The sequence below is a fragment of the Alosa pseudoharengus genome, unplaced genomic scaffold, assembly GCF_046254945.1.
Source record: "Alosa pseudoharengus isolate Yale_2024_CS ecotype anadromous, Long Island Sound unplaced genomic scaffold, YU_APseudo_1.1 YU_APseudo_1.1_scf_2, whole genome shotgun sequence".
Lineage (NCBI taxonomy): Eukaryota > Metazoa > Chordata > Actinopteri > Clupeiformes > Clupeidae > Alosa > Alosa pseudoharengus.
This window is the reverse complement of record NW_027468663.1, coordinates 30,394,636-30,411,964: the sequence shown is the minus strand read 5'-3', so window position 1 is coordinate 30,411,964 and position 17,329 is coordinate 30,394,636. Positions and strand designations below refer to the sequence as shown.

Here is a 17,329-nt window from a genome sequence, read left to right as displayed (position 1 = left end):
TTTTGTTTGTTTATGCATAAACAAACACTGTTTCCTTATGATCTATATGTTCATTAGTATGTAACTCAGCAGTCTGTATGATCTGTATATCTGTGTGTCTATGTCATTTTTCACTGACTAGAGGGGCGAAGCAGGAGAGCCCGGAGGCAGAGGGGCTGACGGGAGGAAAGGGGACGGGGGCCCCACAGGAGCTGTTGGGGCCCGGGGATCTCCAGGCCAGGATGGACCACCAGGGCTGCCAGGTGTACCTGGGTACCCAGGGAAACCTGTGAGTGTGATACTAGTTCTCTCAAAGAGTGTGTGTGTGTGTGTATGTGTGTGTGTGTGTGTGTTTGTGTGTGTGTGTGTGTGTGGTATGAACACTGCAAATCTTAAAACCACGCCTAAACTAGGTATTGATTCTGCTTCAAGATATGTTTACTGTGGTAAAGAAGACTCACATGCTCCTTTAGATATTCACCACAAGTCAAACAATATTCTTGTGATTTCAAAAACACCACAAGCAGTGGATTTTCATGTGTGTGTGTGTGTGTGTGTGTGACTTACCAATGACATGTGTTCTCAGGGAAAGCCCCCTTCAGAAGAGCACCTCATGAAAATCTGCGCTACTGTGCTGCAGAGTAAGTTACTCTACAAGCTGTTCTTTTTGCACATGTTCATTCATTCACTCATGTGTACCGATATATGATGTGATAGCATATGGACCTGGTGGAAGCCAATGCAAAGTTTTCCCTCTTACCTTATGGCCTGTGCAGATTACATGATTTGTCTTCCACAACGGTCTTTTACGATTGACGATGTCAGACTAGGCGATCAGAGAACCATACATTTTTGCAGTGTCTTGGTCGGGAGATTGGCCACATTAGATCATGTAGCATGTCATACTTGTTGCCTGCCGTGATAGCGTCAGTGTCAACACAGGAGTCGTTGAAGAATTCCCCAAGAATGTAACATGCTAGAGTCTTGATCGTGGAGTCGTTAAACATCACAGACAATACATCGCTGGTGGTTGAATATGTCACATTACAAGACGCGTTACTACTTCGGTGTCGTTCCCGACCTTTCCTGTTCTGACAGAACACTAGAAATTTGGCTACGACAAAATCGGGCTACGACAAAATTGTGGCAAAATCTGGCTGAAATCGTGTAATGTGTACAGACCATTAGAGGTTTTGTTTTCTATTATAGAGAGGGTTACGTCATCTACAGTGTCTCCTTCATCTCTTTTGGATTGGCTGCTTTTAACTACTTACGGAGTGTTTACTGTAACAGAAGCTTCCTTGCCAGCAAAAGGTGCATCTGGCCATAACCAATTAATCTCCATAGTATTCACACAGGATATAAACCCTGTCACATCTTTCCAACACAGTGAGTTGAGAAGGGGAAACATCTGGTGCAGTGAGCCATACCATGCTCCTTTCACTTCTGCATTTTGAAAAAGAAACAGATCGTAAATCTGTGTAGCCTGTGCAATATTGCCCAATCCTAACTTGCTTACACCCTATTTTAAAGCCCAGGCCATTGGAGATTACACCATTTCGACCACAATGAAACCTTCTCCATTTAGCAACTGCAGCAGCTGTATCTCAAGTTCAGTGTTTTAAATTCAGAGTTTTTCTGTTGGAGGAGTTCTCAAGAGGTCCTTTATATGTTTACAAAGGTCAATTAACATAATTTAAAAGTGTTTTTGTAACTGCAGATTGGGTTGCATTGAGTTGAATTTACGGTAACACTTTGCAGTAAGGGTACATGAATTATCATGAAACTTCAAAGATCCTTGATTACTAGCCGCTTTAACCCTCTCTGACAACTTTGAAGTTCTCTAAATATATGCCATTATTCACCTCATTAGGTGGGGGGCCACAGACATGATGAACTCATGAGCAAAACCATGTAAAAATTCATGTAATCATGATGATCATGCTTAAGAAATCATAAATCCTAATGATGTACCCATCGTAATTAATGCTTTAGTTGTTCTGTTGTTCATGCATGAGGTCATGATTTAGAGACTCTGAACTCACGTTAATTCCTAATGATTCATAAGATGTAAAGGAATGAAGTAATGCATAAATCATGAATTAATTCACATATGAATTCATGATAATTCATGTACCCTTACCGTAAAGTGTTGCCGCTACTACTAACACTACTACTACTAACACTACTACTACAATACTACTACTAATACTACTAACACTACTACTATATGGCTACTAGCCTACTATTTCTACTTCCACTTCTGTTTCTGCACTTTCAGTGGCTTCATGTTGATTTGAAACTGAGTCATTTTGTTGCTGTCTTTCTCCTCAGCCTATTATGCCTGGGTTGAAATGTATCTCAACCTGCGGTTATCTATCTCTACCACAACCATTGCTGTAGTGTTACAGTTACTATTACAGCTGGCTCCTATGGCCCTGATAGCACTACTCCTCCTCTTCCTCTCTTCCCCCTCCTCTTCCTACTACTACTGTTGTACTACTACTACTACTACTACTACTTCTACTACCACTACTGCTACTGCTGCTACTGCTACTACTACTACTGCTACTACTGATACTACTACTAATAATAATAATAATTACAGTGCATGAAAATGCACTGTACTGTTCTTCCTAGGCAACTTCTTCTTATTACAGTGCATGAAAATGCACTGTACTGTTCTTCCTAGGCTTCTTCTTCTTCTTCTTCTTCTTCTTCTTCTTCTTCTTCTTCTAACGCAGTTAATGCAGCTTCAACCGTTTAACGTAGAAACTTCATTCAAACTGCGTTGCGTAGGTCTTACTTAGGACATGTGGGCTTTGTATTTTTCATCTTTGTAACTTTTATACTTTTTAAACTATTAATTAAAAACTGTTCAAAATTTCCCCATAGACTTAACATGGGCTGATGACATCACAATAGAGCCGTTAAGCAATTAGAATCCTATGGCAGGTGTTCGGGCCACCTGGATCTTAACTGCCAGTCTCAGGCTTTAACCCTTAAAGGTGTAGGTTTTTGAACATTCTAAGTTCCGCAACAATTGAAGGTTCTAAAATTCTATGTTGAATTCAATGAACCCAGATATTCTTTAGAATGTTAATTTCCCAACATTCCCGTCACACCGGTGTGACGGTACTCCTTTAAGGGTTTAAGCATACAAACTGGCCCTATTAAGACTACACATCCTGTCCAACTGCTTCCTCTGCCAAAAACTGTTTCAAAATAAAAGTCCTCACTACAATATTTCACTGTTAAACAATTTAACCCTTTTAACTACTGAACTTTTTAACTGTTCAGCCATTGTAACTGTTACTTGTCATCAACTATGACTCTTACCCACTGTAGCTAGTTAGCATGGTTAGCATAGTTAGCATGCTAACATGTTAGCATGCTAGCATATTAGTTAGCATTTTTAGCAAAACTGCTAAAAATGATTAGCTAAGTTAGCTAAGTCACATGGTTAACATAGTTAGCATGCTAACATGTTAACATGCTAGTTAGCATAGTTAGCATAACTGTTAAAAATGATTAGTGAAGTAAGCTAAGTCACATGGTTAGCATAATTAGCATATTAACATGCTAATTAGCATAGTTATCATAAACTAATAAAAATGATTAGCTAGGTTAGCTAAGTCATATGGTTAGCATAGTTAACATTTTAACATTGTTAGCATGCTAGTTAGCATAGTAACTTGGTTAACATTATTATCTTTGTTAACATAGTTAGCATAACTGCTAACAAACATTGGAGCCATTCCAACTGTTAGTTATCGTCAACTATCTGCCTAAATAATTTAACCATTTCAATTATCAACCTATTTAACTGTTCAGTCATTCCAACTATATTAAACCTTATCTACCAAGCAAATAATTTAACCATATGAACTCATCATATTTTTGCATTTTCATGCACTGTATTTCCTTCAGGAAATGCTTTTCTAGTTACAGTGCATGAAAATGCACTGTACTGTTCTTCCTAGGCAACTTCTTATTATTACAGTGCATGAAAATGCACTGTACTGTTCTTCCTAGGCAACTTCTTATTATTATTATTATTATTCCGCTTACCACTTTTTCTAGACGCAATTTCTCTTGAACAGTTTAACTTAGAAACTTCATTCAAACTTTGTAACGTAGGTCTTCAAACAGATCGGGTTGCTATATCTTTTCAACTTTGAAACTTTTATACTTTTTAAACTATTAAAGAAAAACTTTTTAAAAATCCCCATAGACTTAACATTGCCGATTATGACATCATAATACGGCCATTAAGCAATTAGAATCCTATGGCAGGTGTTCAGGCCACCTGGATCTCAACTGCCAGTCTCAGGCTTTAAGCATACAAACTGGCCCTATTAAGACTACACATCCTGTTAAACTGCTTCCTCTGCCAAAAACTGTTTCAAAATAAAAGTCCTCACTACAATATTTCACTGTTAAACAATTTAACCCTTTAAACTACTGAACTTTTTAACTGTTTAGCCATTGTAACTGTTACTTGTCATCAACTATGACTACTCCTACCCACTGTAGCTAGTTAGCATGGTTAGCATAGTTAGCATGCTAGCAAGTTAGCATGCTAGTTAGCATTTTTAGCAAAATTACTAAAAATGATTAGCTAAGTTAGCTAAGTCACATGGTTAGCATAGTTAGCATGCTAGCATGTTAGCATGCTAGCAAAACTGCTAAAAATGATTAGCTAAGTTAGCTAAGTAACATGGTTAGCGTAGTTAGCATGCTAACATGTTAGCATGCTAGTTAGCATTTTTAGCAAAACTGCTAAAAATGATTAGCTAAGTTAGCTAAGTAACATGGTTAACATAGTTAGCATGCTAACATGTTAACATGCTAGTTAGCATTTTTAGCAAAACTATTAAAATGATTAGCTAGGTTAGCTAAGTAACATGGTTAGCATAGTTAACATGCTAGTTAGCATAGTTAGCATAACTGCTAAAATTATTAGCTAAGTTAGCTAAGTAACATGGTTAACATAGTTAGCATGCTAACATTGTTAGCATAGTTAACATGTTTAGTAAAACTGCTAGAAAATGTTAGTTAAGTTAGCTAAGTAACATGGTTAGCATGCTAGCACTGCTATAAAACATTAGCTAAGTAGCATGGTTAACAGAATTAAAAATCTTAGCATAACTGCTAGCAAACATTAGAGCCGGTCAAACTTTCAGTTATCATCAAATATCTACCTATGCACAGCCATTAAACTATTTGAATATCAACATTCATTCAACTTCCAGTCTGTCAACAACTTTTAAACTATTTACCTTCAACTTTTAAACAGTCTACTTTTAAACTATCATTAAACTATCTATTAAACTAGCTGTCTATCAACAACTTTTAAACTATCTACTATCTATCAACAACTTTTAAACTATCTACATTCAACTTTTAAACAGTCTACTTTTAAGCTATCAACTTTTATTAAGCTATGCAACCACCATGTCTATCCTAGCATTACCGTAGTAACCATCTCTATATTATCTGTTTTAACTATACATGATATTTTACATCACAACTTTAGCATTTTCATGCACTGGTAATTCCTTGGAATTGCATTTCTAGTTATTATTATTATTCCGCTTACCACTTTTTCTAGACGCAATTTCTCTTGAACAGTTTAACTTAGAAACTTCATTCAAACTTTGTAACGTAGGTCTTCAAACAGATCGGGTTGCTATGTCTTTTCAACTTTGAAACTTTTATACTTTTTAAACTATTAAAGAAAAACTTTTTAAAATTCCCCATAGACTTAACATTGCTGATTATGACATCATAATATGGCCATTAAGCAATTAGAATCCTATGGCAGGTGTTCAGGCCACCTGGATCTCAACTGCCAGTCTCAGGCTTTAAGCATTAGTGTTGCACGGTGTATCGATACTAAAAAGGTATCGCGATGCCTTCACGCAAAAAACGATACGATTTCAGTCGTTTTTAGAATCGATACTTTATTAAAATAATAAGGTTCTGTGTCAACTGCTGCTCCCACTGCTCCTTGCACGCATCTAGGCAAGTGGGCGTGTCAAGCAGGCAGCTCTGAGTGAGTGAGTGCGCAGCCAACGTCAACATAGTTCTTTGCCGACAGTTCTAGGCCTTGTGGATAAAACAAAAGGTGCAGTGAAATCTGCAACTATTTCGGATACATCGCGTGAAGGCAAGCCATCAGGTACACAAAGTAATTTAAAAGCAGTAGGCTACGCATGGAACTTGGCTAAACACCTCGCAGATATATCCCAACATTTTTAAAGAGTTCAAAGAACGACAGGTTAACGAATATGCTATAGAAAACACGACTACATGGTTAGTGCCAAGTTCTTCTCTTATGTTTTAGTCTAGCCTAAGTGAAACGAGTATGGTTCTCTGGGATAAAACGAACCTTCCTTCATCAATGAATTTTGACGAGACAGAGCTGTAATCATTTTGACGAGACATAACGAGCTGTAATCATAGGGTGCTAACGTGATGAAAGCGCAATGTTCACGCCAGAATAACATTACCATAACTTGTAAACGATCTATTTCATGTTCGGTCAGTAGCAGCCTACTACATGTAATATTTGTCATGGCATGTAGACTGCAATTTGTTCAATAATTATTGCCCAGATGTAGGATAGGCTACCCGAAATGCGCTAATTAAAGCCCACAGCATAACACCACCAAAGCGTGTTGAGTCCTAATAATAATAGCGGCTTATTGTTACAGTACGTGGTAGCAAATCATGTTATCAAAGAAATAGACGTAATGTAGGAATGCACACAGATATATTGCAACAGGTAATGGTGTAGGCCAGGGGTGGGCAACTAATTTACCCAAGGGGCCACATGACAAACTGGGACTGTTGAGGAGGGCCGGACCCAAAATACCGAACTCAAGTCTGAACTCAATTCTGTTCAATTCTATTCTGTTCTTGTATAACATTAAGTAAATCATATGGTTTTGTTTACTAGTCGTAAGAACAGATGAAAATGTGAGGGAGACAAAGGAAAAACAGCAATATTATTTAGTCTATGTCCAGTATTTAATCCTCATTCTCGAAAATGATTTTTTGACATTGACATTTTTTTCAGTTTTTCAAAGACTGATATAAAAAAGTACTAGGCCTACAATATCTATATAATTAGGCTAGGTCATGAAAATGTGAAGGAGTCAGTACAACCGATAGGCCTGTGCAACCATTTCATCAACACTCAGCAATATTTCATCATTAAATCATTACCATCATTAAATTAACTCTATGCAGAATTAGACTACGAAAATGTGGAGCAGACAATAGTAGGCTGTCATTAGTTAATCAACATGCACAAAGAAAACTATTTTAAAAATGTAGGCTATGTTTTTGCTTTAACTTTATGCACATAACTGTGATTGGTCAACTCGCTCTGTGTGTTGAGCCGGCTGCTTCAAGCAACCTGTGGGTAGTTCGCTAACATAAGCTTTGCAAATAAACTCACATATTTTGGTTACAATTACGGGGTTATCCGATTGTAAACTGTCTATCTGCCAGTAACGTTTTGAAATGAACACTTCGTATCGCCAACGAGCAGCAGTAAGAGTTCGTTCTAACAACCTTTGCGGTGGTGAGCGACGCAGACATAAGAGACACAAAACTTTGAAAGGTTTACGCCGACGTAAAGGCAACTGTGTCGACGCAGAAGCATTCTATTCACCAGCACATCAGTGAGGGTGTTTACGTCGTATGCATCCACGCACAAATGTATGGGCGTACAAATAGCAGTCGCTTTCAAAATAAAAACAACGATATTGATTTGCATGCATTATATCTATGCTAGGCTCTTGACTATTGTTCTTTCACGGACCTTACGCGGGCCGGTCAGGGAAAGCCCACGGGCCGGATGTGGCCTGCGGGCCGTATGTTGCCCATGTATGGTGTAGGCCTATCTGATGAAGACCTGAGTGGTTGGAACGTCGTACTTGTACACTGGGCACAAAGAAGACTATCCTCACATTTTCCCCTGAAATCCCATGAACACGGGAAGGCCTAGGGTAGCCTATACTGTACATCAGATGGCCTAAAGATTAGGCCCCTCTGCATAGCGTTCAGTGATTTGCATGCAGTAATTTTAACACTGACCTTGATCTAGCCTAGTTTGGCTATTTAAAGCTACTTTATTGCCACAACACAATGTAAATGAACTATAACAAACAATAAAGGACTTAATCACACAAAGTAGGCCTACTATTTTACTGACTATAAAAAAATAATAATTATGTAGGAAGTTTAGAACCCAGAATTGACCTACACACTACAAAAGTGCACCAAATTCAACACAAATGACTCAATACACTTGGAGGAGGTATGAGTCCTTTCTTCTCCAGATATCTTAGGATTTCGCCGTAGTATTGTTTTAGTATCGAGCATCGTGATTTTTATGGCAGGTATCGTATCGAAGTCATAATTTTGGTATCGTGACAACACTATTAAGCATACAAACTGGCCCTATTAAGACTACACATCCTGTTCAACTGCTTCCTCTGCCAAAAACTGTTTCAAAATAAAAGTCCTCACTATTAAACTATATTTCACTGTTAAACAATTTAACCCTTTAAACTACTGAACTTTTTAACTGATTAGCCATTGTAACTGTTACTTGTCATCAACTATGACTCCTACCCACTGTAGCTAGTTAGCATGGTTAGCATAATTAGCATGCTAGCATGTTAGCATGCTAGTTAGCATTTTTAGCGAAATTACTAAAAATGATTAGCTAAGTCACATGGTTAGCATAGTTAGCATGCTAGCATGTTAGTTAGCATTTTTAGCAAAACTGCTAAAAATGATTAGCTAAGTTAGCTAAGTCACATGTTTAGCATAGTTAGCATGCTAACATGTTAGCATGCTAGTTAACATTTTTAGCAAAACTGCTAAAAATGATTAGCTAGGTTAGCTAAGTAACATGGTTAACATAGTTAGCATGCTAGCATGTTAACATGTTAATTAGCATAGTTAGCATAACTGCTAAAAATGATTAGCTAAGTTATATGGTTAACATAGTTAGCATGCTAACATAGTTAGCATGTTTAGCAAAACTGCTAGAAAATGTTAGTTAAGTTAGCTAAGTAACATGGTTAGCATGTTAGCATTGCTAGCACTGCTATAAAACATTAGCTAAGTAGCATGGTTAGCATAGTTAAAAATCTTAGCATAACTGCTAGCAAACATTAGAGCCATTCTAACTTTCAGTTATCATCAAATATCTACCTATACACAGCCATTAAACTATTTGAATATCAACATTCATTAAACTGCTAGAAAACGTTAGCTAAGTAGCATGGTTAGCAGGTTAGCATTGCTAGCACTGCTATAAAACATTAGCTAAGTAGCATGGTTAGCATAGTTAAAAATCTTAGCATAACTGCTAGCAAACATTAGAGCCATTCCAACTTTCAGTTATCGTCAAATATCTACCTATACACAGCCATTAAACTATTTGAATATCAACATTCATTCAACTTACAGTCTGTCAACAACTTTTAAACTACTTACCTTCAACTTTTAAACGGTCTACTTTTAAACTATCATTAAACTATCTATTAAACTAGCTGTCTATCAACAACTTTTAAACTATATACTGTCTATCAACAACTGTTAAACTATCTACATTCAGCTTTTAAACAGTCTACTTTTAAACTATCAACTTTTATTAAGCTATGCAACCACCATGTCTATCCTAGCATCACCGTAGTAACCATCTCTGTATTATCTGTTTTAACTATACATGATATTTTACATCACAACTTTAGCATTTTCATGCACTGGTAATTCCTTGGAATTGCATTTCTAGTTATTATTATTATTCTGTATCCTTTTTAGACCAGCTACCACAGTTCATGCAAATGATGGCAACCCGAAGCTGCAGGCACTGTGAGACGACTCAGGGGCCTCCAGGAGAACCGGGCCCTCCCGGGCCTAAGGGCCCCGGCGGAACGCCAGGGTACCCCGGCCGGCCTGGGTCACAGGGCTACCCTGGAACCCCCGGGAGGAGAGGGGCCATTGGGGTCAAAGGTGAGAGATGGAGAAAGAGTACACCATCAATGCCAGCTTTAAAAGGGATATTCCTAACTAACGGAAAATTAAACATGGCGATTTTCTAGGCTGATTTGACATGGAACTATACTCTCATTCCGGCGTAATAATCTGCTGCAGCTCAAACTTGTTGCTGGAAGTTACAGCCTACGGGACTATTTTCAGGTGCTGTGTGATGTCATTGTGCTGCTGCACCCATGGTATGTTTGCAATCTTCCTTGATTATTACGCCGGAATAAGAGTATAGTTCCATGTCAAATCAGCCTAGAAAATTGTCACGTTTCATTTTCTGTTAGTCTTATTACACTTTCTAATTTGAGAAAAGACAAGTTTTAAATAGGAAGATTACTGGAAATAAGAAAGTGGTATCACCACTCACAGAATGGCTGGATGAACTGGAGAAAGGTAAAATCAGTTGTTTAACTCGAGGGTAGGTGGAAAATGAGTGAAATTCCCCAAATGTTGACAATATTTCTGAAGCACAACATAGTATTTTGAAAAGGTGTCAAATATTTTTTGATGTTAATTGACTAAACTGACATATGGTCTGTCACTTAATATGTTTATGTGGGAACTTGAATTTAAAACATAGTCCGCAAGCAAAAAAACCCTACTGTTAAACACTGCATTTGGTACATTCGGTACACATCTGTATTGATCCTAACACCCTGTACCTAGACGGTTCGTAACGAATATGTGTACTTTTACACCCCTACTGGCAGAATTCTTTTTTTACAGTTTTTTTCAACTGCTTACACACAAAATCTTTGCTTGTCACACAATTTTCTAAACATCTCCTCCAAACATCATAACCCGACACCAAATCTGCAAAACCATATACTAATTCTCAGTGTTTGACTCAGTTTTCAATTGACTAAAACACATTTTGCAAAACACCACACACAATTTTCTACCTAACACACAAAAATCTAACAGGAAGTAACTTGATTTCGTTCTTCAAACACAACCCATCAAAATGCCACACTAAATCACCAGTGCTTCACTCTTTCTCTTCACATGTGCAAACACTCTTTACTTTACTGAACACCATCCAATCATTGCCTTAGTACTGTATTAGGTCTATGAATAGATATACTCTCTATATAGGTATAGACCCTTTCAATCTGCTCCTAGAGGATTTCCGGTTGAAATATTCAGAACCAATGCAGATACTTTGAAAATTACAGTAATCGGACTTTAGCTTACAGTAATGTTCTACAAAAAGTTGACTTTATGTAAAATTTGTCTTTTTACTCTATTTTTGTTTGTCCCCATGTTACAGTACCATTATTTTTCTGTGCCTCCAGAAATGCCTTAGGAACGCTTACTGTAGGATTGTTTGTTTCTGCAGTTGAAAGGGTCTATAGGCCTATGAATACATACTGTACACGACCCCCCCCCCTCCCACACACACACACACACACTTGTCTTTAGAAAAAAACTAAATCAGTGTTTTCAAAACTCCATGTACATCTGGTGGTCACTGTATTCTTCTTTGCTTTTTTTCTTGTTTGCTGTAAAATACTGTATTCACAACAGCAAATTATTTGGGAAAAATCACTATTTTTGGTTTCAATATTGCTTGCATTTTTACTGTGTATTTCAACTTCTCTTTGTTGATACCGTAACTTTCACTCTTGTATGGAAATACATATAGAAAGCATAAGACAGAAGAGCTTTAGGTTTTGAGCAACAGTGTGTACATGATGTATCCAAAATGTCATATTATGACAAAAGTGTTTGTAATGTGAGGCGAATGTTTGCTTTAAACATGTGTTTTTGACATTTTGAATGTTGTGTGTCATTTTGCTGGATATTTTGGGCATTTTGCATTTTGTGTGAGCAGTTGTGGGTTTTGTGTGTGGAGTTTTGAAAAATAGACACAGAGTTTTGAAAACGTGTGTAAACAATTGTAAAAAACTGTAACAGTAAATGAATGAACAGTAAACAAATCTAGATCCAAAAAGACAAACCAAAGTTATCTCCACCTCTATCTATTTGTGGATGGCTTTCAGACTTCTGAGAAATGGATGTTGAAATGTATCTAATTTCCTTTCTTTCACACCCACAAACAATTGCCTGTTAGAAGTGACATTGAACTATTGCGCTGGTGCATAAGCACTATGCCTCTATTGGCTCTGCCTCACTCTGCAGCCGTACGTTGTCCTCTGTGCAGGTGACATGGGACCAGCTGGCATGAAGGGCTCCAAAGGCCATGGGGAGGTGGGGATGCCCGGCCCTCCCGGGCCAGCAGGTAAACCGTGGTGCTTACAGACACACACACACAAACACACAACAGAATGGCTGAGGGGCTTGTTTCCGCAGGATGTTTGGTTGTGGTTTTGATTTCTGTGCACACTCAATCCAGAAAGCCAACCAGGACGGAACTTAAACATGGTGTAGCAGTCACCCACTCACAGATATTGATAGCAAGAGATAAGAAAAATAAGAACAACAGCAGACACTTAGCCTGATGAGCCAGACCCACATTAAAATGTAGGGTCTGGGCACTCACCTCACTATGTTGCGTCTAGATTTCTAGGCTAGCAGACACTCACACTTTTATTCACGCATACACACACCCAAACAAGTGCTACTATTAATAATGCAACAATTACTCATTAATATTAATACAATTACTACGTACTATTACTAACTCTTTTCTGCAACTACTAGGACCAGTGTTGTAATGCTGCTTATAATGTATTGGACAGGTCTGCAGGGTCCCAGGGGCATAGATGGCCAGGGCTATCCAGGACCTTCAGGAGAACCTGGGAAGCCGGGAATACCTGGCACCCCGGGCAAACGAGGGCCTCCAGGCGAGACAGGCGTCTGCGACCCATCCTCCTGCTACCAAGCCTACAGACAGGACACCTACAGTAAAGGACCCAACTTCTGAAGTCCACTCCCCCAACCTGTCCACCCATCTCAGCCTCAGTGGTCAGAACCTTGACTTGTGCCATCAGACAGAGATCCTTGGCACTACCAGACTCTGGTATACATGGTCCTCCTGTACAAACTTCTTCTGAGGGAGACAGAGAGTTTGTGTACATTGCCATGACATTATAAACTGTTTCGAAATCACATCTGCTTTGCCGTTTCTATCTCATCTTAGAGTCCAATGGTGGGGTTATGGTTGTCAAGTCGGCAGATAAGTATGTTGACAAAGATAGAAATAGATGGGACAACTTTCAACTTCCCCACAGCAACATCTTCAACACATTTACAAGACAGATCTTGAGAAGGAGTGCAAAGACGACATGTAGATCAACACTAAATGGGTCTTGTCTTTCTCCAGGAATTGCACTCTAGCCAGTATTGATGAGATCCTGTGAAAGCATCAATCATAAACTGTTTTTGTTGTTTTGTTTGTTTGTCATATAATACTCTATCCATGTTCTAGACTCTGATATTTCTGTTCTGTTTTCTTCTTGTAATATACTACAAAAATGCACTGTTCTGCCTGGGTCCTGCTACCTCTATGCTGGATGTGAAGCAACCCATATAACACATCTGTTCATCAAAGGATAGGGAAGACAGTGTCTGTGAAAAAAAATGATGATTTTGACATTTTTGAAGCATACGTTTGATCATTATGAGTCATCTTATGACTCATTTGAAGCCCAGATGCATGATGGTTCCTATTCCTATTCCTAACAACATTCAGTGATATGGTGATATTGTCATGCATTGAAGTCAGCCTGTTTCTTTGCGACTACTAAATATTCTGTCCACTCCCTGTAGTTCAACTTTTTCCCCTGATTGTGTTATTTGTAGTTAGATTGTGACGTCCATTTAGTGAGACTGTCCATTCTTCAAGGCCTATCTTGTTAGTCCTGGTGATGCATATTCTGCCTAATCATAATTCAAAAGAAGACTTTTGGCCCATGAAGCATATTGAAGGGACTGTATGTTTATGTATTTGCCTATCCATATTGTTATGTGGTCTTTAATTAATTAAACTATGGCTGTGTTGTGTTTTAATACAGAAACATATCTATCCAGAAGTGTTATTGTGATCTTTCACATATTAAAATTTTGTTTTCTTTTTTAAAGTTGGCTAGTGTGTGTTGGGTAATTGCATTCACTTATTGTGTCATTTTCTGTGACAATTCTACACCAGCACTAACTCAGAACCAATTTCTATTTTCTTAAAGATTATTGTCTATCTTCTTGGAACAATTGTAACCACTCACATTTCTCAGTTCCTGCTCTCATTGGAAGCTGAAAAGACTGCCTACTCGACTCTCTACACCGAACAGGATGTTGTGTTATAGTCATATCTCTCACAGCCAGTGCAGACACATGCACTGCCCAGCCTGACGAGCTGCACACAGGTTTGGCTTCATCATAGCAGCCTCATCATCCTCATCCTTACTGCTGCATCCCACACAGGTAATGCCAAGTAGTCACTATCAACTTTAAATTTGAATGTCATTTTGTAGCAATTTTGTATTGATTTATTTACTTTTTACTATTTTTTCAGCTAAATACATGAATACCACTGATATGGATTCATATGATGAATTTCTGGAATTTTTGGAAGAATACGGCAATTACTCTGATGGATCTAACCCAAAGTACGTAACAGGTGAATTTGTGACTCAATGTCAGAAGGCTGATGTTGTGCACTTTGGTGCCAAGTACCTTCCTCCGTTCTTCTACATCAACTTCATCATCAGCGTGCTGGGGAACAGCCTGGTCCTCTACATCATCTACAAGTATGAGAAGCTCAGCACCGTCACCAACATCTTCCTGCTCAATCTGGTCATCTCAGACCTGCTGTTTGCCTGCTGCCTCCCCTTCAACGCCGTCTACCACGCCTCAGAGTGGATCTTCGGCCGGGCCATGTGCAAGCTGGTGGCCAGCCTGTTCTCTATTGGATTCTACAGCTCCATCCTCTTCCTCACGCTCATGACCTTTGACCGCTACCTGGCCGTGGTGCACGCCATCACCGCAGCAAAGCAGAGACGGAAGGCTTACGCCATCAGCTCCTCCGTGGTGGTGTGGGTGGTGAGTTTGGCATCTAGCGTGAAAGAGATGATCCTGCACGATACACTCACCGATAAGCAATACGGCGAGTTGTGTGAGAACGTTGGTTATGACCACGACACACTGACCAAGTGGAAGCTGTTTGGCTACTACCAACAGTTCTTTTTCTTCTTCCTGATCCCTGTAGCAATTGTGCTGTACTGCTACATGCGTATCACTATGAGGGTCCTTTCCACGCGCATGAGAGAGAAGTGCAGAGCGGTGAAGCTGATCTTTGTCATCGTGCTCACCTTCTTCATCTGCTGGACCCCCTACAACATTGTCATCCTCCTGAAGGCGCTGGAGGAGTCATTCAGCACAGAGTGTCCATCAGATTCCCTCGACTACGCTCACTTTATCACACGTAACCTGGCTTTCCTCTACTGCTGCATCAGTCCTCTCTTCTACACTTTTGTGGGGAAGAAGTTTCAGAATCACTTCAGGAGAATGCTGGCCAGACACATACCTTGCTTGAAGATCACCATCTTGGAGAGCCAGAGCAGCAGGACAACTTCACACAAGAGTCCGTACACAACCGATTACTGAAGGACAAGGGGCTGCACTAGCCTCAGAACAGAGTACACAGGATGCAAATGTGACTGGTAATGTCTTTGGAAGACTGGTTGTCCATTTGTGGTGTAAAATGACTTAATTAAAGTTTTTAAAATGCCAAACATTTCAACGGCAAGGTTTTTTTTTTAACCCACAAGATGTATGCAAGATGTAATGCACTCCCTGCATCTTGCAGTATGTCAGTTTGCTTCGCATGAAGTAGCATAGATGTTGGATGTAGCAATTAAATGTATTCATTTGCTTTGTCAGCTTTTTACTTTTTCAGACATTTGTTCCTTGTTAAAACTATTTGCTTGATTTTGCACAATTTGAATGGATGATAGTGCATGACTTCAGTATGACTGGTCTGTAATAGTGATCTTGCCATTGTAGCCTCTTTCTTTGTTTTTAGTGTTTTGTTGTTTGATATGATCCCACATCAGATAAATGATAACAAAATATTTGAAAGAATATGTTTGAATACTGTTTGATTTCTTTAAACTATGAAATTTGCCATAAAATGAATTAAATGACTAAAGACTCCAGGATAAAATCAAGACTTGCATGGTTATTTTCTCACATATTGTGACAACAGACAACCCATGACACTAACCATCAGGTTGTGGTCTGTCCAGGGAAAGCATTAACAATAAGATGTAGTAGTACAGTATTAATAAATATACTTGTCCAGACTCATCAATATGCTTTATGCATATTCCATGTTGGCTAACTTACACTTCTGTCTCTTCTTTCATTCAAAGAAACAAATGTAGAATCTCTGAAAGTAGTCATAATTATTTATATTCATGGGTTTCCTATTCATATGCACACACAGCATCCTGTTGTAGACACAGAAAAGAGGTGACAGGAGCCATCTATTGGCCAGTAGTGGTGATCTGCTACTGCTGAAGCTAACCACTGAACAAGCAGCTGAAGACTGTTTAAGGAAGATGCTTACTGTCATGGTGTTGCAATTTGTTCTTAAAAACCTCGCCCACAGTTTGCTCCACCTGACATACCCACAAACAAATGCATTCACATACATAACATCAATATGTTCCGCAAACACATGCGACCCTTAAATTGGATGAAAAGCATTATTTTGAAAAAATACATAACTAGCTTTTTCATAATGATGTTAGTGATTTAATATATACACAGGAGAGGTGTTAAATTCCTTGTGCTATTAGGTACAGAATTTCCCACGGCGGCCAATCAACAGCCAAGCCTATTTACATACCATCAAAAAGAAACTCATCAACAAAGCACCCTATGTATCGAAAAAAAACATCACCAATAGAGCACTTTCTGAGAGCATGCTCTAAGCAATGTTACGTGGTTTCTAAGCTGAAACATTTTTGTCACATACAGCAAACATCTCGACATCTCTACATCATCTACAATGGTGCATTCATGGCACTTCGGAATGAGAAGGACCGCCCCCGTGGCTACTTTGTTTTTCCCACAGCAAGTGTTCATGTGCTTTGCTGTCGTCGGAATGTGTGACAAACACGATGCCACAACAAAGGTTAAAACATACACTCACTAATCCTAAATAAACAACTGTATTTGCTTAAAATAGAGTGTAAGACGCTTGTGAAAGAAAGATATGCAGCTTTCAAGTGACAAAAACGCCAAATTCAAGTTCACATTAAAACTGTTGGACATGAAAGGCCACATGGACTACAAACGAACTACAACGTGA

The 17,329-nt window shown here is 38.7% G+C and overlaps 2 protein-coding genes across 2 annotated transcripts in view; both read left to right on the top strand.

The window, feature by feature from the left end:
- LOC143133451 (collagen alpha-1(XXI) chain) overlaps nt 1-13,834 on the top strand; it is a 40,114-nt gene extending 26,280 nt beyond the window's left edge. Inside the window, exons 20-24 of the mRNA XM_076293213.1 lie at nt 122-268; nt 566-620; nt 9,829-10,020; nt 12,218-12,295; nt 12,756-13,834. Of these exons, the coding sequence (XP_076149328.1) occupies nt 122-268; nt 566-620; nt 9,829-10,020; nt 12,218-12,295; nt 12,756-12,940 (657 nt within the window). The 3' untranslated portion in view covers nt 12,941-13,834. The remainder of the gene's footprint in view (nt 1-121; nt 269-565; nt 621-9,828; nt 10,021-12,217; nt 12,296-12,755) is intronic.
- A 486-nt stretch (nt 13,835-14,320) lies between these two features.
- Nucleotides 14,321-16,181, top strand: LOC143134252 (C-C chemokine receptor type 3-like). Its single transcript, XM_076294462.1, has 2 exons — nt 14,321-14,436; nt 14,528-16,181. The coding sequence occupies exon 2, from the start codon at nt 14,536-14,538 to the stop codon at nt 15,616-15,618; it is 1,083 nt and encodes a 360-aa protein (XP_076150577.1). The 5' UTR covers nt 14,321-14,436; nt 14,528-14,535; the 3' UTR covers nt 15,619-16,181.
- The last annotated feature ends 1,148 nt before the right edge of the window (nt 16,182-17,329 follow it).